The 20,561-nt window shown below is 36.1% G+C and overlaps 2 protein-coding genes across 2 annotated transcripts in view; both read right to left on the reverse strand.

Annotated features, from left to right (window-relative positions):
• eif3ha (eukaryotic translation initiation factor 3, subunit H, a) overlaps nucleotides 1-3,832 on the reverse strand; it is a 77,550-nt gene extending 73,718 nt beyond the window's left edge. The window contains exon 1 of the mRNA XM_084089627.1: nucleotides 3,678-3,832. Within this exon, the coding sequence (XP_083945753.1) occupies nucleotides 3,678-3,758 (81 nt within the window). The 5' untranslated portion in view covers nucleotides 3,759-3,832. The remainder of the gene's footprint in view (nucleotides 1-3,677) is intronic.
• Nucleotides 3,833-4,979: 1,147 nt separating this feature from the next.
• On the reverse strand, nucleotides 4,980-19,387 carry rad21a (RAD21 cohesin complex component a). Its single transcript, XM_084088848.1, has 14 exons — nucleotides 19,201-19,387; nucleotides 18,326-18,512; nucleotides 18,110-18,239; nucleotides 17,913-18,012; nucleotides 16,948-17,054; nucleotides 16,048-16,245; nucleotides 14,589-14,708; nucleotides 13,663-13,794; nucleotides 12,275-12,498; nucleotides 11,510-11,663; nucleotides 10,521-10,666; nucleotides 9,424-9,606; nucleotides 8,369-8,449; nucleotides 4,980-5,708 (listed from the first exon to the last, which is right to left on the reverse strand). The coding sequence occupies exons 2-14, from the start codon at nucleotides 18,467-18,469 to the stop codon at nucleotides 5,517-5,519; spliced, it is 1,911 nt and encodes a 636-aa protein (XP_083944974.1). The 5' UTR covers nucleotides 18,470-18,512; nucleotides 19,201-19,387; the 3' UTR covers nucleotides 4,980-5,516.
• Nucleotides 19,388-20,561: the final 1,174 nt, after the last annotated feature.

Raw genomic sequence — 20,561 nt, forward strand, 5'->3', positions numbered from 1 at the left:
TACGTCAGATCCGCTACGCTGGATGGAGGAACCTCGACCCGAGGCCTCAGAAACAGCTCAACTTTAAAGTCCACATGAAATCAAAACTGAATATGTTAGCCTTGCTGTTATCTAAAAGCTAGCGTGCTCCAAAACAATGACGAAATTCGCATTTAGAAGATATAAGCGTTCAAAATCTAGTCTTTCACTTACGACAATATGGATTAATGATTCTGATGACATCACTCTGCACTTCAGCTTCTCATCAGATTTCCTGTCCAATCAAATGCTCTATAGAATCTGAAGCTCCGCCCCCTATTAGTGTTGGGTATCATTCGCATTTTAGCGATTCCAGTTTCGACTTCGATTCCCGTTCTTATCGATTCCAATATGGTAAAAAACTAAATGAAGTCAAACATTCAGGCTAATCTGAAAATGATGTCGACACACTGACGTCACAGTCAATTACCGTAAATGAATTTTAAAAGAAAAAATTGTTTTTGTTATTAATTAGTTAATCTATTTTTGTTTGTTTTTTAAATTACATATACACACACACACACATACATATACATATATACACACGTGATGAATGAGATCTGTAAATAATGTCAGGGAGTTTTGATGGTAGTAATACATTTTCTTCTGTTCAATCAATATTGATGACAATTTTAATTTAGAGTGAACTTTTCCTTTAATGTTTGTGCTAGAATTGTGGTCGTGCCTGTATCATATTTTTATCTAAATTGTGCAGTTTTGACAACGTAATATTTGCATTTTGGGAACAATATTTACAGTTCTGTTATTTTAAAGTTAGGAAATTCTACTATATATATAGTGTGTGTGTGTGTGTGTTTTATGTATGCGTGCGTGTGTGTGTGTGTATATGTATGCGTGTGTGTGTGTATATGTATGCGTGTGTGTGTGTGTGTGTATATGTATGCGTGTGTGTGTGTGTGTGTGTGTGTGTGTATGCATGCTTGCTTATGTATTTGTGTGTATGTATGCGTGTGTGTGTGTGTATGTTTGTGTGTGTATGCATGCGTGTATGTGTATACATGTATGTTTATGTATATGTGTATGTGTTTGTGTGTGTATGTATGTGAGTGTGTGTGTGTGCATATACATAAACATACATGTATACACACACACATGCACACACACATACATACACACACATATACATAAACATACATGTATACACACACATGCATACACACACACACACACACACACACACATACATACATACATGTACACACACACACACACACTATATATAGTAGAATTTCCTAACCTTAAAATAACAGAACTGTAAATATTGTTCCCAAAATGTGAATATAACGTTGTCAAAACTGCACAATTTAGATATGATATGATAAAATATGATACAGGCACGACCACAATTCTAGCACAAACATTAAAGTAAAAGTTAAGTTGAAAATTTAAATTGTCATCAATATTGATTGAACAGAAGAAAATGTATTGCTACCATCAAAACTCCATTATTTACAGATCTCATTCATCACAGCAGACCTCATCTGTGTTCAGACCATCAGTCATGTGACACACGAGAACCAATGGCACAGGCTGTCAATCAATAACACATCTCAAGTCATCGTTTACTTTTATTATCATTTAACAAGCGCAAATGAGATCTGAGAACTCTGGATGAGATTGAAAAAAAAGCAATCTGGATAATGAGTTTCAGTCTGTTCCCCAAAGCAAAGCCGAAATACAGTAAAAATACATCTTTTTTTGGAGAACTGAGCGGTTGTAAATCATCTATTCTCATATGTAAAAGAGCAGCTCTGTCTGTCTACATAATATCTCCTTTTCTGCTCACAGAAGAAAACACACAAGACTCAACTGCAACTTTAAGATGGATGAAAATAATGCTAATTGGACAGATAAAAGTCAACTAATGTCCAAAAGTAGTTTCCACAAGCTGATAATCACAGAAAGTGTTTTTTCTTGAGACAACGTCGCCCTCTTTGGGCAGTGATATAATATATATAAAATGCAATGCATTTCCACATTAGCACTGCATCCATAAACACACACAAGCCTTTTAATGAAGCAAACTCTTCAGTGCGGACGCATTACTGTGACGATAATTGGAGGGTTTAGTCCAAAAGCTAAACTACAGTCTCTGTACTCAAACTCCAGGCTTTCTCTGACGGGAATCACCGGGCCGTGTGAGGAAACGCAAGCAGGAGGAGCTGGGAAACAACTGCATGAAAATACCGAACGGCACTTAAAGTGAAGGCCAGAAATAACAAGAAAACAGACACTAAACAAATGAAAGAAGCTGCAAAAGTGCGTTAAGCAATTATCCCACTGGAAAGAAGTTTCAGCGATAAACAAATAATGACCAGCAGAGACTCTGCAGAAGTTGTGTTCAGAAGAGCTAATGATACAGCATTCAGACAATTACAAGCCAAATCATTTCTATTTCAAATAAACGCCATTCTTTTGAACTTTCTATTCATCTTAGAATCCTGTCAGATTAAATGTATGACAGGTTCCACAAAATATATTAAACTCTTCAACGCTGATAATAATCATAAATGTTTCTTGATCATCAAATCATCATATTAGAGTGATTTCTGAAGGATCATGTGACACTGAAGACTGGAGTAATGATGCTGAAAATTCAGCTTTGATCACAGGAATAAATTACACTTTACTATATATTCACATAGACAACGGATGATTAACATTGGAATAATATTTCACAATTTTTACTGTATTTTTGATCTAATAAATGCAGCCGTGGTGAGCAGAAGAGACTCTTTAAAAAAAAACGTACAGACCCCAAACTTTTGAATGATGGTATATATAAAAAAAATTAATAAGATAAGAAAATGTACCATATTTTTTATATATATATATATATATATATATATATATATATATATATATATATATATATATATATATAAAATATGGTACTTTATCTTATTATTTTTTTTAATAAGTAATTTATTTATTCCTGTGATCACATTATATATATATATATATATATATATATGATACCTTCATTATATGTTGTATTTTGTGTTGTTAATAAAATAAAAGAACAGAATCATACTAGCATAAGTAACAGAATTATATAACTTATTTCTTATTTTTAAAGTTATATTTCTTGTTTTACCTTATATGTTTTAGTATAAATATATAATATCAAAGTTAATTGTATTTAGTGTTGATGTAAATAATTATTATTAATAATATAATAATATATAATAATATCTTACAGACCCCAGACTTTTGAGCGGTAGTATTGTCATCACTTAATGAAACAAAACTATCAAGATGTACAGTATAAGATACGCTGTACACTTTTAAATAAACCTGGTACTGAAATTAATTTACAGTAAAGTAACGTTACTTTTAGTAAGACCAGATACCATATTAGCTTCAGTACCATGGTATATCTCAAACTACCATGGTATAGCAGATGGTTAGCCATAGTACAACCACTATACATTAATACCATGGTGAAAACCCTGGTATTACCATAGTACATGTCCACAAAACTAGTACGTTTCCAGCATTTCTGTGTTAGTTTTTCCCAGTGTTCTTCCTGTCCGAGTAAACGGTGAACGCTGAGCTCCCCCTACCATCCTCCGGCCCGAAACACAACACACACACCCCTAACAAACATGATAACAACACTCATAATGATCGCTCACCAGCCCGTCGATTTGGATCTGCTTGACCGGGGAATCCAGCGGACTAGAAGCCGAAGCTGCGGGTTCTTTACGGGTCGCCATTGTCGGAAGAAGAGCGGAATCGGGCCGAAACACGTGGAAGAAAGTTCTTCCGGAACGATGCGACCACTTCCGGTGCGAAGACGCTTCAAAATAAGAGTCGCGACTTTAAGTCACCTTTATTTATATAGCGCTTTTTATTATACAGATTGTTTCAAATCAGCTTTACAGAGATAACAGGAAAATAAAACAAAGTTTGTTTCTAGAAGAAAATATCGTCACAGTCCAGCTTAAGTGAGATCAGTGATGTTTCCTTTTTGTTGTAAAAAAAAGTTATTAATTTAGTTGATTTATTTATACAGCCGCTCTGTCATCGTCCAGCTCAGCTCAGTTCTCATTAATGGTGTCAGTGCAGGCAGATTAATAATATTGTTGAATATTAAATTAAATTTCCCAAACTAAGCAAGCCAAAAGCGAAAAAAATGCGAGTTAAATGGGCGATTCTCATTATTTCATCCTGAAATCAAAAGCAAAAATGCTGGAATTTGGATATTATTCACGTAATAATTAAGCAACTCACGCTAGAAGTTCACTGACCACACTCAGCGCAATGGCTCTATTCACCATGTACAAACAAGCCTTAGATCACTATTATTTTTAGTATGTGAAACATTGCACATTAAGCAACAGTAAAAGTTTGAAACGGCAGTGTTATAATGTCGTCAAACCTTATTACTGCAGTTATCATTATTAGAATAAATAAAAAAGAGTGGGTTTGTGTGTTTGTGTAATAAAAGTCTGGTCGAACAATTATTCAGGTAGAACATTGCATTGTGGGATATAAAATTCCACACAGCATGATCTGCTGTATGATTAGTGTATATTAGGTAATCTGGGCACTGTAGATTCATAAAGAATTTACATATTGCATTTGAAGGTTACAGTCCTTTTAAAGATGGCAAAAACACTGAGATTGAGTTAATTTAGATTAAACTTTACGAGTCTTGCAATGGACATTATAAATGGAATGGTCATTTTATATATACACACACACAACACTAAATAAACTTTTCCTTTAATGTTTGTGCTAGAATCGTGTTTGTGCTTGTATCCTATTTTTATCTAAATTTTGCAGTTTTGACGTTATATTCATATTTTGGGAACCATATTTACAGTTCTGTTTTTTTTAACAAATTCTACTATATATATATACACATACACACATATAAATACACGCACACACACAACACTAAAGAACCAGGTAAAAAGAGGAACATAGGCGACTTATTTTTTCAATCCATATCAAAATTTAATCAAGTGCATACAAATTCCAATTGTATTTAGGAGTTTAAGAAACCTTTAATAATCATAATTGCCATTAAAAGAGAGATACAAAACATTGAACTATTGTGTAATTAAATCCAAATGGGTTTCCAAAAATAAACCTTTGTCTCTCAACTGTGACATTATTAAAAAGTTAAAATGTACACATTACTAACTCACTACAAAATGTAAAACTTAATGGGATAAAGCTTATGAAGGAAAATAAAAACAGAACAATGAGGGAAAAAACAAAAACAAAAAACAAAAAAACAAGTAGTGAATCTGAAAGATCCCAACGGTCTCGTCGATATAGAGGTCCAACATGTACTAAGCATTTAACACCTTACTTTATGGATACAATGTTTTCATGATCTATAGGGTTTGACTCAAAAATCCTTTTTTTAAATTGGCCCCAAAGAACAAAAACAGATACAAAAAGCAACAGTAGCAAAACAAAACTGTTAAATACAACTACTAAAAACAAATCAGATGAGGCGTCTATACAATGTGGAAGCGCGGGCCGGGCGCGGCGATGATGTCGCTGTAGGGCTCGGCCTGCGTCAGCTCGATCGCCTGCTGCTTCTTCAGCACCAGGAAGCTGTAGAACTTCGCCGCCGCCTGTTTCTTGTTGTTGTTTCTGCACAGCTCCAGGAGGCTGATGGACTGGGCTCCGGTTTTAGCCACCACACGCTGTCAAGCACAGGACAACATGAGGAAACGAGCTTTGAACGTCTTTCTCGGGTCATGCGTGAACATTAGGGCCGCCCAAATAAGATTCATTAGTTAATGCATTAACTAGGGCTGCACAATATATGGAAATATCGCAGGGGCCGGTTTCACAAAGCTGTTTTAGACCGGTCTATAGTGTTAGACAAGTCTGAAATTTGCAATGCAAGTTAATTTAGACCAGAAATAGACACCTCACCCCCAGGCTAACTCAGGTCTAAGACTCGGTCACCTTGGCAACATTACAAACAGCCAAAAGAAAAGGGAAAATGGCTCATAATTTAAACATTTCTTCTTGTTACTACGTTCTCCACTAAATTCCCCGAGCAAAATGTCCTTGTGACTGTTACACTCCTCCAGCAAACACATATTCTCCGCTGGGGTAAACTGCGCTGAGCGGCTGAATGCGCTTACTCAATCCGCCATGTTTTTCGTTTTGAAAAGTGTCTTATTTTACCCAGAATGCATTGCAGTGTAGTCCTACTTCAGATAGTCAGAGTCTTCAGTGCTTTGTGCAACGGTCTGATTTAGATGTCTATCTGAAGTCTGACTATCTACTATATCTAAGCCATAGTCAGAGTCTATCTTTGTGGAACCGGCCCCTGATGTATATATCGTGATATGAATAACACAACGGCTCGCAGTAACTGGAGTCATGAACAAAAGCAAAATCACTCGCTGCTCTTGGCTGAATAACTTTTGTAGCTTTAATAAGAATCAGGATATATTTAATTCGTACAGTGAAAACTAAGCAGTGTTTATTTTTACATTTGATTATTCAGTTTGTGTTGTTAAATAACCCTAATGTAGGATAACCTGAACCCCGAGGTTTACACTGATGCTAAAATAACACTTCTGATATACAGTAAAACACTGATGTTCACTGTCAGAAGTTTAGGGATGTTTTCTTGCCACGAAAAGAATGTGAAACACGCATGTAGGTTATATAATAGATCATTTAAGTTTATTTTATACACTTTAAGCATTATTTAATGAGTTATCGCATTTTTCTTCAATATCGTGCAGCGCTAGCATTAACTAACATGAACTAACACTGAGCAATACATTTGTTACAGTATTAGTTAATCTTTGTTAATGTTAGTTAATAATAATCCAGCTGTTCATTGTCTGTTCATGTTAGTTCACAGTGCATTAACTAATGTTAACAAATACAACCTTTGATTTTAATGACGTATTAGTTAATAAAACTAAGATTAATAAATGCTGAAGAAGTATTGTTCATTCTTAGTTCATGTTAACTAAGTTAACTTATTGTAAAGTGTTACTGATTTTTCTACTTGACTATTAGTCGTTCATTTTAATAAGCCATAAATTATAATAATGCACCTTTAATTGCCTATATAAAATACGTATAGCCTAATCAGCGCAAACATAAAGCTTGGCCCGACGCACCGGCAAACGTAATGATTGTGAATGCGTTGTGGAAACAACAGATTGAGACGGTCTAAACAGTAATTTATTGGTAATGTTTTCTGTGTTTTCGGCTGCAGAGATTAAATCGTCTATGCCGACTCGTCATCTCCCGTTTCATTCAGAATTACATAATCTGAGAATGTTAATTTTCCATTGGAATCTGTTCATTCAAAATGTAAAAATATCAAGCTTTCTATCGCTATATTTCTCATTTCTAATTCGGTTCATTTATGAGATGCGCTCAAATTCAAGACCGAATTGACAAAGCGCCATTATTTTACAAAAGCACAATGTTTTATTGTTATTGTGAGTACAAAAATAAAAGTAGACCCTTTACAGTTTGCATAACTCTAATCTGTATGACTGAAAATGACGGGTATTTGTAAGTCAAACGCAGTGATGCTCCGGCGCCTGTACATCATGTATGTGCCTAATAATAGCGTATTAATAACATTTATCTAGGTTAACATTAGAGCGAGCGACTTGTAAAGTTTCTTGTAAAGTATCACATTTCAAGTGATGATCCATATTTGAGGTCGATGAATGACGGGCGAATGTTAGTATTTCCTGCTGTTAACGATCTGTCCGTTATTTCGCCACTTTTTCAAGTTTTTTTTCTGCAACTAAACGACTAATACAATTTTGGTCGACTAACGGCCCTAATTAATTTATTCAGACTCCTTCAACATCTCTCACATTATCACAGTTTATTCGCTATAGTTTAGAAAATGGTGATAAAATATGAGCAGAACTCAGAGGATATTTGACTGGTTTTGTCCGTCCTTCTGTTAGACTGTCTCACACATGAATTATGTTGAATATCTGTCAGCTGGTAAATTTAACTACACAATTAGATAATACCAGTTTAGCTCAACCAATCACCAAGCAATGCTTCATTTAGTTCAGTCTGTGTGTAAAAAGAGCATTAGCAATTAAAGAAAACACACTTCAGCAAAACATGATCAGCTCAAAGTGTCTGAGTAATATTTGGTCCCAAATTTGTATACATTTTACTGGTATGAAGAATATTTGGGTATAATATGTCACAGTTTAGTTTATTTTGCTCTCCTCACTTACATAAATGATCTATAGTGTCCTGCACACACTAGTAAAGAAATGATATCTGGTGTCTGAATAATTTTAGTTTGACAGTATATGGTCCAAACACAAACACAAACACAAACACAAACCTGCAGGCCGTGAAGCATCTGCTGAGTTCTCTTGTTCCACCTCCTCTCCTCTTGGTCCTGGTCTCCTTGTCCCTCTTCGCCCTGTTGTTTAAAACAAATCCAACAATTATCAGTGACACCAATGTTGGAGCTGCATCGTTAAAAGATCGCGATTCAAACATAAGTGAGCTTATTCAGAAATGCTAATGATTCAGCTGAATATTCTATAAGATCACAGCGAACATTCAGATCTGCGAATTTGCTTTTCAAACACACAGTATCATTATTTCTGTTACAATAATTCAGATTATCACAGAAGTACTGGGATAGTTGGGATATAAACACTGATGTCTACGGTAGTGATCAAAATAAAGTAAATAACCTTCTGAAAGTAACTTGATGCTTCAGATAAAGATTGTATCTGTTACATCGTTACACCAGTAGGTGGCGACAAGTGACTTTTCAAAAATTTATTCGTCATTGAATCATTCATTCAAGAGATTCATTCAAAAACGCTGATTCATCCAGTAATTAAGCAACTGAAGTCTGTGAGTGAGTCATTGAATCATTCATTCATTCAAGAGAATCGTTCAAAAACGCTGATTCATCCAGTATTGAAACAAGTCTTTGATTGAGTCATTGAATCATTCATTCAAGAGATTCATTTAAAAAACGTGATTCATCCAGTAATGAAACAAGTGAAGTCTTTATGAGTGAGTCATTGAATCATTCATTCAAGAGATTCATTTAAAAAACGTGATTCATCCAGTAATGAAACAAGTGAAGTCTTTATGAGTGAGTCATTGAATCATTCATTCATTAATTCAAGAGATTTGTTAAAAAAACCACTGATTCATCTTATAATAAAAACAGGTTAAGTCTTTATGAGCAAGTCATTAAATCATCAAAATATTTCTTATTAACGAATTAAATATTTCTTAAATCGACTGCAGCAACTGCATTAACATTTTGTCAGAACCTCTAGTAAACTACACAATATTTGGTTTAGTCGTCTCTCCAGAATCGTGAACTATTTTGAGAGATTTTCTTCCAGCTGTAAATGCTGAGTGCCTCACCTCTTCGTCGCTGTCGTCCTTGTCCTTGTCCTTGCCCTTGTCGTCTAACAGGTCCAGTTCTGGCACCAGTGAAGAGAGGTTTGTGATGTCCTCAGGAGGAAGATCCACTTGGGGCATCTCCAGCTCATGGGAAAGGACCGACTGATCCACGGGCTGAAGCGTCTGATCCAACACTTCCATTTGCTGGAACGACAATTGTGCACTGTTAGGCTCGGTTTCAAAACATTTACTAGGCCTCTGGCGCTCTTCGGTCATTTTTGACCGAAAAAATTTACTTTTTTTTTAATTCATTGGAATGGTACGAAACTTGGTAAAGGTTTTGGCACTTGAAAAAAAATATCATGGACATTAAATGGTCCTATAAAAAAATAGTCACTTCTGCTCCTCGCAGTTAAAAATGATTTCATCTAGTGGAAACTTTTGGTACTGCAGCCAAACAATCTGACTGAAAGCTAATTTTTTTTAGATAAAGCTCAAATTTTGAACAACTCATTTAGATTTATGGCTTTGAGTAGTAAAACGTGATTTTTTGAAAATATACATTTAATATAAAAATTACACGTAAAATTCTGTTTCTTTTTTTAAGTTCACTTTTTAAAACTTTTTTCACTTCAGCAATAATCTGCCAAGTGTCGTCTTTGAAAAGAGATCAAACTTGCATCAGTTGCTCTAAAGTATTCAAGATTCACGACAGTTTAAGCTGGAAATTTAATTTTCAGGTCTATGCTTAAAAAGTGAATAAATTTATTATAAATACAGCGTTAATATAATTTAGAATAAAAAAATCCCCTAAAATTACAAAATATTAAATAAAAAACATTTTCAATCTAAAATATAGTACATTCATTTCATTGAAAAAAACAAAACAAAAAACAATTAAAATCGGTAATTTTTGACGTTGCGCAAAGAGCACCAGAGGGCTAGGCAGAATGATTATCTGTAGCGATGGACCAATACTATTTAATGTTTTTGTGCCTTTTGTGAGGCTTAACAATAACACACAATAGTATACGCACAATATCGGATTTGGATCGGTCTCATCTGATACCTGATCCAGCAAAGAATGGCAGTATCGGAGCCTATTTAAGTTAACTTACAGGCAACGCTGCTTCTTTCTCGAGCGACTTGCGCTTGATTCCCCGCTGGCGAGATGGAGGCGGCATCATGGACTCGTCGAGAGCGGTTCTGCTGCCCTCCATAGAGGACGCCTGAAGCAAACTGTGCTCCTCCATGATGGTCTGATCTGTAGGGCACAAAAAAAGCTTTTAAATGACTATAACACTAATGTGTTAAAGCCAGGGGCTTTCAATCTTGTAGATGATACTGAACCCCCAAATACAGGGTTTGTACAGAGACTGTAAGATGTAATTCCAGGACTTTAAGCACTACTTTTTTGGTTGAAGGACAACAGAGATCTCACTTATCAGACAATATCTTTATTATCTTTCAAATTCTAAAAAAGGTAAATAGATAAAAATAAAACAAAATGGTCCAAATAAAGTGTAGCTGATGCATCGACTGCTGTCGTATTAACATAGTAACAGTGACGAAAAGCATTTGTCCGTTCAGGGCCACTGTAGAAACATGTCGATGTAAGGGGACCCGAGATGTGTGTAGAGAGAAATGCCTCATTCTAAGGTAATAAAAACATAACGGTTCATTATGTAAGGTCTTTATACACCACTCAAAACATAGTTATGTATATGATATTTAGTGATGGGTCATTCATGTTCATTGCGTCTGTCACATGATAAATGAACGAAAGAAGGTAAAGTAATTATGTTCCCTGTAAATTATTTTTGACTGCATTTTAATGATTTCTTAATTCAGAATATGGTCAAGATTACGTAGGTGGATGTTTTCGGGGAATTTGGCTGTTAAAAGTATAACATTTAAAGCCACTTAAATGAACGAATTGATTTGAAAAAAGATCCGTTCATTCTGATGAACGAGATCGAACAAGAGTCAGTAAAATGATCCCAATTTCCCATCACTAATGATATTGCATTTCTGTCAACAGATCCTCCTAAATATTACACAACGCACGTTTAAGTAGCTGTGCTTGTGTAGCGACGCAAAAGCTTACCAATCACGTCACTCCTGTGACCCAGCGGCTCCTCTCTGGGCACTTCTGGGTTCTCCAGCTCCTTCAGGAAGTCCTCGAGACTATCCGCTTCTCCTCCCTTCCTCCTCTTCCTCAGCTCATCAGGCACCAGTGGAGTCAAGCAGCGAGTGAACATCTGCAACACACACATTCACTATGATTTCAGCCCTGGGCTTTAACACACTGATATTAAAGGTATAGTTCACCCAAAAATGAAAATTAGCCCATGATTTATTCACCATCAAGTCATCCTAGGTGTATATGACATTCTTCTTTCAGACGAATACAATCGGAGTTATATTGAAAAATGTCCTGGCTCTTCCAAGCTTTATAATGGGAGTGAATGGCCGTTTCTGTTTTGAAGTCGATCAAAGCGCATCTATCCATCATAAAAGTGCATCTATCCATCATAAAAGTGCATCTATCCATCAAAGCGCATCTATCCATCATAAAAGTGCATCTATCCATCATAAAAGTGCATCCATCCATCATGAGTGCATTTATCCATCATAAAAGTGCTTCTATCCATCATAAGTGCATCTATCCATCACCAAAACAGAAACTGTCATTCACTGCCATTATAAAGTTTGGAAGAGCCAGGACATTTTTAATATAACTCCGATTGTATTCGTCTGAAAGAAGAATGTCATAAACACCCAGGATGACTTGATGGTGAATAAATCATGGGCTGATTTTCATTTTTGGGTGAACTATCCCTTTAAAAGAGACGCAGGATCAGCCGATCACCTTCAGCAGACGCCCGTTCCAGAGAGGTTGAGCCGGCAATGAGAACAGCTTCTCTACGCCTCCAGTCTCCTTCCACATCATCAGCTTCTTAGTGGGAGGAGCCAAATCCAGCGTGGTGACGATGTCGGAGTAATCGCTCAGCTGGGCCCGGATGGTCTTGCTGTCCAACTCCTTCAGGCTGTCGACGATGAGCTTCCTCTTTCTCTTAGCCTTGGTTTCTTTCACTGAGGACACACCACAAGTGTTTTATTCAGTGATATTCAGGCACAAAATTTACAGTTATATGTGACCCTGGATCACAAAACCAGTCACGAGTTGCACGGGTACATTTGTGGCAATACATTGTATGGGTCAAAAATATCTTTTTTTATTTTATGCCAAAAATCATGAGGATATTAAGTAAAGATCATGTTCCATGAAGATATTTTGTAAATATCCTAGCGTAAATATATAAAAAAAAAATATTTTGAGTGGATGCAGCTCAACCACAAACATAAATGGACAATTTTAAAGGCGATTTTCTCAATGTTTAGATTTTTTTTTTGCACCCTCAGATTCCAGATTTTCAAATAGTAGTTTGTCAAATGTATCTCGGCCAAATATTGTCCTATCCTAACAAACCATACATCAGTGGAAAGCTTATTTATTCAGCTTTCAGAAGATTTCAAAAATTGCAAAAAATGTACCCTTATGACTGGTTTTGTGGTCCGGGGTCACATATAGATTGCGTAGGCAAGCTATGATTTACCCTCATCTTTCCCTCGCGGGTCAAAATGACCCCAAGCCCTAAATTTTCTTTCTTTTTTTTGTCCAGAAAGCTTATTTTATTTCCTTTAGATATTTTTTATGCAATTTTTTGTTGTTTTTTTAATCTTATTTACCTTTAAATTGCTAGATTTTATCAATAAATAATAAATAAATAGTAATTTAAGCACATTCATCACATTCTTTCAACTTATTCAAAATATTGTGATGCATGAACCTTTTAATTCAGCTCAAAAAGTGCCTTTAGATGTACTTATAGCTCAAATGAGCCGTTCACTACAGATACACATGTAGACATTATAAAATAATTTTAGCATTAAAGTTTTAGCATTTTTAGTTAGAATTTTGAGCATTTTTAGTTTTTCTATGTGTAACAAAGCATTCCTCACATTCCATTCATTCCTAAGGGGGTCAAATTGACCTGCGAGGAAAGGATTTGTTACTTTTTAAAAATGTTACCAAAAAATCCTCAAATCCAATACATTTTTATTTTGTGTAGTCGTGGTTCAAGTGCAACAAAAGTCTGAAGAACACACACACACACACACACACAAAAAAAAAAAAAAAGATTTCCAGGTCAAAATGACCTGAGGGTTAAATATGAACTTTTCGTTCATTTTTACCAGTAATGTCGATGGGCTCGAGAGCGAAAGCTTCGTCCTCATTGGGCACCAGAGTGGTCTGTTCGGTCTGGTCTGTGGTGTTGGGAAGAGGCTCGACTGGGCCAGACTCTGGACTGTCAGGACCGCCAGGAGCTGAAATAATACAAAAGTGTCATGAGAGGTCAATGGCATTACGTTCATATGTATAATTTAAAAATGCATTTCCTACAGATATTGACTTGACATTTGAAACAAGAAATTTCACATCACAGAAAGGATCCCTGTAAACCCTCATGATTGTGTATCAGGGTTAGTTTTGCATTTCTTTAATATAAAAAAAAAAAAAGGCATATCAAGATTTGCTTTCCAATGATAACCCCAAGTAATTAGTTACAAATATTTGTTGACACTTTATATTACATCTTACTAAAGTAATAACAGTAAATTATGCATAATTATTAAAGCAATCCTTAACCATAACCCTATACGAAGTACATTTTATTAATTACAATTTAATTGTACAACCTTAGAGTAAAATGTGTTTGAAAATGTAGGATCATGTCAAGAAATATTAATTTGAGTTCAAAAACCTTCCAGAACAAATAAAATATTTTTTTTTACATTTCTGGGGAAATTGATTGAGTGGCAAGAAAAATTCAAATAGTAAAAAATAGGTTCTCCATCTTCCACAATTGTTAGTTATTTTATTCACCTTATTTTTTAAGTAAGTGAGTCTCATCAGCATCCAGTTATTTTAGCTGTACAAAAACTGCAAACTTATATTTTATTATCGTTATTAAACAATGGTTTGTAGCACATTCTCTGCATTATGTTATTCTAGCAGTTATTTACTATAGCAGCTGATGAATCAGAAGTTCACACACATTCACAGAAAACAGCTCGATAGATTCACTCAAGAGCCAAGAATGTTTGCAGGATCTACTCACGAGAGAAGTTATCGAAGTCGTCTTCATCGTCGCCGTGGTCTTGAGGCATCATCACGCTTGGCATGGCAGGAGGATCGTCAAATATTCCTCCACCGTCGTCATTGCTCAGGATCTTATCCACTGAAACACAAACACACAGTTCAGCATCACGTGATCATCACAGGGACGGGAATCTTTCGGTTCATCGCGATTCGATTCAAATCGATTCTTGATCACGATTCGATATTTATTTATTTTTTACAAAACAGCAATGTTGTTTAATATAAAACGCTTAGTCTATCTTTTCCAAACGGTTGAAGACAATGCTTTTTTATTGCAGAATGTACATAATTTAAATTCGACATGTGCATAGATTTGATTGTAGTTTACTGTTTTGTGTTACTTTTCTTATTTGACTGCGGTAGACGGTGTAATTGGTCTAGAAGGAAAAAAATTGTACTGAATTAAATGTGAACCTTGAAATTTATTAACTTTTTCTCCAATATTATAAAACAAATGCCCTTTAAGCGGACTACAATCATTACACACAGTCTTCTGTAATAAAAATAGGAACAAAGCAGCAAATTACAAACAATAGGACGAATACAATAGAAGAAATATACAAATTAAATTAAGTTTTCAGGTACAGTAGCATATGTTTATTTAACATGTAGTATTAAGAAATAGGAAATTGAATGGTAACACTTTAGGTTCATTAATGTATTAACTAACATGAACTAACAATGAGCAATACATTCGTTACAGTATTTATTTAATCTTTGTTAATGTTAGTTAATAATAATCCAGCTGATCATTGTTAGTTCATAGTGCATTAACTAATGTTAACAAATACCTTTGATTTTAATAATGTACAAGTAAATGTTGAAATTAATATTAAGTCAGATTAATAAATGCCTTAGTATTGTTCATTCTTAGTTAATGTTAACTAAGGTAGTCCTAGTTCGCGGCTTATTGTGATTAACGTCAAAAACTTTAAGTAACTTTAATTTATATTCCAATAATAACCCCAAGAAATTAGTTACAAATATTTGTTGACACTTTATATTACATCTTACTAAAGTTATAACATTAAATTTTAATCCTTACAATCCTTAACCCTAACCCTATACCAAGTACATTTTATTAATTACTATTTCTCAGCATTTAATTGTACAACCTTTTTTTTAATTTCAAAACTGTAAAGCGCAACCAAATACTTTTATTACCTAGAATAAAATGTGTTTGAAAATTTAGGATCAAGTCACTCACATGTCAAGAAATTTACTTGAGTGCAAAAACTTTTTTCAGAACAAATAAAATAAAAAAATCATTTTAAAGTTAAAGAAGTGTAACGCTTTAGAAAATCGATTTTTGAAATTTGTGAATCGATACAAACCGGTAAAAGATAAAAATCGCGATTCATGTATGAATGGGTTTTTTCCCGTGCCTCTAATCACAGGTCAAATCAACATGAACTTACTCAGAATTCCCCCGTCGGTGTTTTCCAGGTTGTTGTCCCCGAAGTCGTCGTAGTCGAGGGTCGTGGGTTTGTCGGGGAGGTGAGCGGGACCAGGCTCCGCTTCCAGGAGCAGGTTCGAGGCGGAAGATCCATGGATGATGTCCACCTCAAAAGCATTCTCCTCTCTCATCATCTCACGATCATCCATGCCAAAGTCACCTGGCATGACATCACAAGTTATGGAGTACATGGACATCGCGGCTTATCTTACTATTAGGGCTGCACGATTAATCGCAATTTCCACGTAATCGCACTTCAATCGAGTTGGCTTATCGTGATTTTGAAATCGCAAATGCTGCGATTATTTTGTAATGTGCAGCTTGTCAGTGACGTACGGCTCAGGAAACGCATCTCACTCTGAAAGCTCTGAGTTTGAGTCGCTTATAACGTGCATTTGAAAAAGCAACACAAGTCAAACATCTTTCCAGACATGAGAAGCATTTATGAACCTCTTGTCCAACAAAAGACAACATTTAATAACATGCATTTACTCCAAACTCACTTTATGAGGACAGCTGAGCTCCTCCTCCTGTGAGATGATGAGCTTCTGACACAGAATAAGGCAGTCGTGTGTTAATTAGTCATGTTTAATCAAAGCGTTTCAATCTTCTGTTTATTCAGAGACAGCGATGGGGGTTTCCTGGAATGATGTGTGTTATCACACTGCGGTGGGGCATATGTGGTGTGTGAGACTCTGGTGTTCAGATGGATGTGTGTGTGTGTGACTCTGGTGTTCAGCCGTACTTCACTAACATTCTGTGCATTAAATAATCGCAGCCTTTGCCAAATCGCGTGCGGTTTCTGTGTGATTAATTGTGCAGCTCTACTTAATATAAATATAAACAGCTTGTGAGTTTTTACCGAAGTCATTGTCGGTCATGAGGCTGATGTTTCCGACTTCCTCCCTCATGGTGATCTCCTCAACACGACTCTGGTTCAGGGTGAACTGCTGTGCTACATCTATATCACTGAAACACATTTTTTCATTTATAAATCACAAATGCAAAAAGTCACATTCAGGAGGAGATTATCACAGAAGCATAACTTTAAAATAAGAATCCAGGACCTTTGTGCAGTTTTATATCAAGCAAAATGATCAAAACTGCATTGTTTTTGACCCATACACTGTCTATAGCCCTATTCAGACGGTAATTTCAACATTTACAGGGGTTACTCTGTCATTTTATTGACGTCCGAATCCAAATCTACTGTTTTTTGACAACTTAATTGCCGTCTGAATCCACATCTCGGAGTTTACATGAAAAGATCACTTCAAAATTCACAGTTTAAATCCTTTCGCTCACTGCCGAGCGCCGTACGTACAGTGAACACTTATCACTGAAATGCTGGAAAGTGTTTACAAGAACAATACTTCATCACCGCTCCACCTCAGCGAACAAAGAGGAGAGAGATAGAAGCAGGTAACATTTGAAATGGGCCGTTATTGTGGCAGCAATATATGATACGAATTAAATATGTAGGCTATTATACACAACATAAAAAAAAATAATAATAAAAAAGCAGCTTTATTTTTACTTCATGTAAATAAGAGGCTGCATTAACTTGTTTCTGCTAATTTCCATATAATTAAAATGACCTTTTGAGATAAAATGCAAAGATATAAAAAGCATTTCACGGGATTACAAAACTCGCTCCTCCACAATCAATAAATCAATGAATGCATGAGTTTTATCACTGAGGTGCCATGTAAATTATTTTTACAGATGTCCACATGAGAAACAATTACTGTCCGAATAGGGCTTTTGTCTTAAAACAGACAGAATATGTAATAAAAAAAATTAAAAAAGACAATAAACATCTCTTACTCCAGATCAGGAAGAGGCTGGTCAAAATCGTGAAACTCCTCTGGTAAAGTGATGGCGTTGTACGCAGCCTCACGGTTGTCTTCTGGCAGATCAACGACACCTGGAAACACACAATGCATTCCAGTAAATATTACCAGGCAAACCAAGGTGGCTCCGAAATTAATGCTTTTACTGTTACAGGTTTTTAGATTCAATACCTGGGCGGAAAGCCATTTTGATCTTGATAAACGCTTCGTTACAATCAGCCAGAAGATATTTGGCTTTTCTGTGGTAGATCCTCACCACGCCCAGGAGAAGATGGCCAGATGTACGCAGAGCCATTTTCACCTATTTAGTAGAGTAGAAAAACAGAATTAGCACATGCATGAACACACACCACTCAAAAGCACACCACATGCAGCAGAAAGACGCACCTTTGGTGAGATGATGCTTTCCACGCTGCTTTCCAGGTTGCATTCAAAGACGTGCGCTTTGGTCAGTTTTTTGTCCCAATGGGCCGCCAGCCAGATCTTGGCCAGCGGCCCACGTTTACTGAGGACGAAGTGGGCGTAAAACATTGCCCTGGTGTCTGGTCAATCCTCTGAGACCTCTCTGCTACACCTGGAGGAGACACGACAGGATTCACTCAAAACTAGGACTACAATAAAGTCTCATTCACTTCAACATGCACACAAATGTTATCTAACAGCAACTCACTAGGGTTTGAGACACAGTATATGCAGATTAATCTAAAACATGCATACGTCAAATCTTACGCAAGCAATCACAAATACATCTTTGGATTGACTGTGTTGCATGTTTAGCTTACATTGCCCGCCTTTACACCAACATTAAAACATGACGAAATCGAGGTTAAACACAATTCCACGGACCCAAAACGCCACATAATCCAATGCAAAGTTTTTAAAAATGATTATTGCACGCAAAATATGACAAAAAATGCATTTATTAACGATGCAAAACAAATGCGTTATTTTCCACACAAGCGTTTGGCTAAGTTGTTGCTTAGCAAGCTGAGCTAGTTAGCTTTAAATAACCAAAGCTTATATCACTTTACACATATATACATGATTGTAAATTATTTTTCTTTGTCACATATAACGATTTAAAGTTACAACGGATTAATATTTAAACACAGCTTGCACAGCCAGGTTATTTTCAAGCTATCGTTAGCTATTAGCATTAGCCAACTGTTGATTAGCAACGGCGTCAAATTTAATTCTCCTGCTCGTAAATTAGACTTCACACGCAAATGAATCCGCAATAATACACATTTTCCATAACGTACCATTCAAAATATGTTATCCGTGTTGATTGCGGCCAGGCTTTTCTCTCCCCTCCCGCGGAGAGAAGTTAGCAAGCGCTTCCTCTCATTGAATCCGATCAAGATGGCGCGCGCTCTCGGCGGGATGTTTACAGTCAAAATTTGGTGGAGGGAGGAGCTTGGTGTGTGATTGACAGGTCGTGGGTGCAGTGGAAGCTGCCGGTAGGCGGGGCTTGGCTGGTGATTGACAGGAAGCTGCTGTAGAGGAAGCTGCCGATGGGCGGGGCTTGGCTGGTGATTGACAGGAAGCGGCTACAGTGAAAGCTGCCCGAGGGCGGGGCTTGGCTGGTGATTGACAGGAAGCGGCTACAGTGGAAGCTGCCGGTGGGCGGGGCTTGGCTGGTGATTGACAGGTCGTGGCTGTCGTGGAGCGGTTGGCAGAGGGCGGTGTTGTGTTACTAAACGAACAATGGCTACAGGAAGTCGAATGAATATACACTTCTTAAATGTATACTGTAATAATGCTGTTCTTTTGAACTTTCTATTCATCAAAGAATCCTGAAATAAAAATGTAAATAACTGTTTTCAACATATAATAATGAAAAATGTTTCTTGAGCATCAAATCATCATATTAGAGTGATTTCTGAAGGATCATGTGACACTGAAGACTGGAGTAATGATGCTGAAAATTCAGCTTTGATCACAGGAATAAATTACACTTTACTATATATTCACATAGAAAACAGCTGTTTTACATTGTAATAATATTTCACAATATTACTGGGTTTTTTCATCAAATAAATGCAGCCTTGGTGAGCAGAAGAGACTTCTTTTAAAAACACAAAAAATCCAAAAAATTTTGACTGGTATAGTGTATATGTATGTATTGGAAGGGATATTCAATAGCAAAAAATATTCCTACAATCCTCTCCCGACTCCCTTATACATTAACATATTTTTCAAAGAATCCTGAAATAAAAATGTAAATAACTGTTTTCAACATATATATGAAAAATATATATATCATTAGTCTATTCTCTCATCATCAACATCTAAACATGACCCTCAAACTCTATATTTCACCTGATGGATGTGCAGCTGAGAATAATATGTTTCACTCCTTGCCTGTATTTTGCTGCAGGCTTTGATTGGCTTCTATTAAGGAGTTGATTCAGTTACCAAAGGCTAGTCATTAAAGGCCCGAGTCTCTTTCACGGTGTTAAGTTGATTTAAATTACGGGGTCGTTCGCTGCAGACCCGAAGCCATTCTCTGCCATTGATCTACTGCGCCTTTGATACTGAGTCTAAATGAATTTAGACCTCAATGAGTCACGATGGGAATTTTTAGAAGACACATTTTTAGATTTCATCGTGGAAGACACTG

Source organism: Abramis brama, assembly GCF_963993115.1.
Source record: "Abramis brama genome assembly, chromosome: 17".
NCBI classification, from domain to species: Eukaryota; Metazoa; Chordata; class Actinopteri; order Cypriniformes; family Leuciscidae; genus Abramis; species Abramis brama.

What these genes read in the sequence shown, in the direction of transcription:
- rad21a (XM_084088848.1), bottom strand. Translation starts at nt 18,469, where the DNA reads ATGTTTTACGCCCACTTCGTCCTCAGTAAACGTGGGCCGCTGGCCAAG. An exon ending in AGAAAGAAGCAGCGTTGCCT is followed by an intron (nt 9,607 to 10,520) that starts GTAAGTTAACTT and finishes TTGTCGTTCCAG; the next exon opens with CAAATGGAAGTGTTGGATCA. An exon ending in AGATGCTTCACGGCCTGCAG is followed by an intron (nt 5,709 to 8,368) that starts GTTTGTGTTTGT and finishes TGTGCTTGACAG; the next exon opens with CGTGTGGTGGCTAAAACCGG.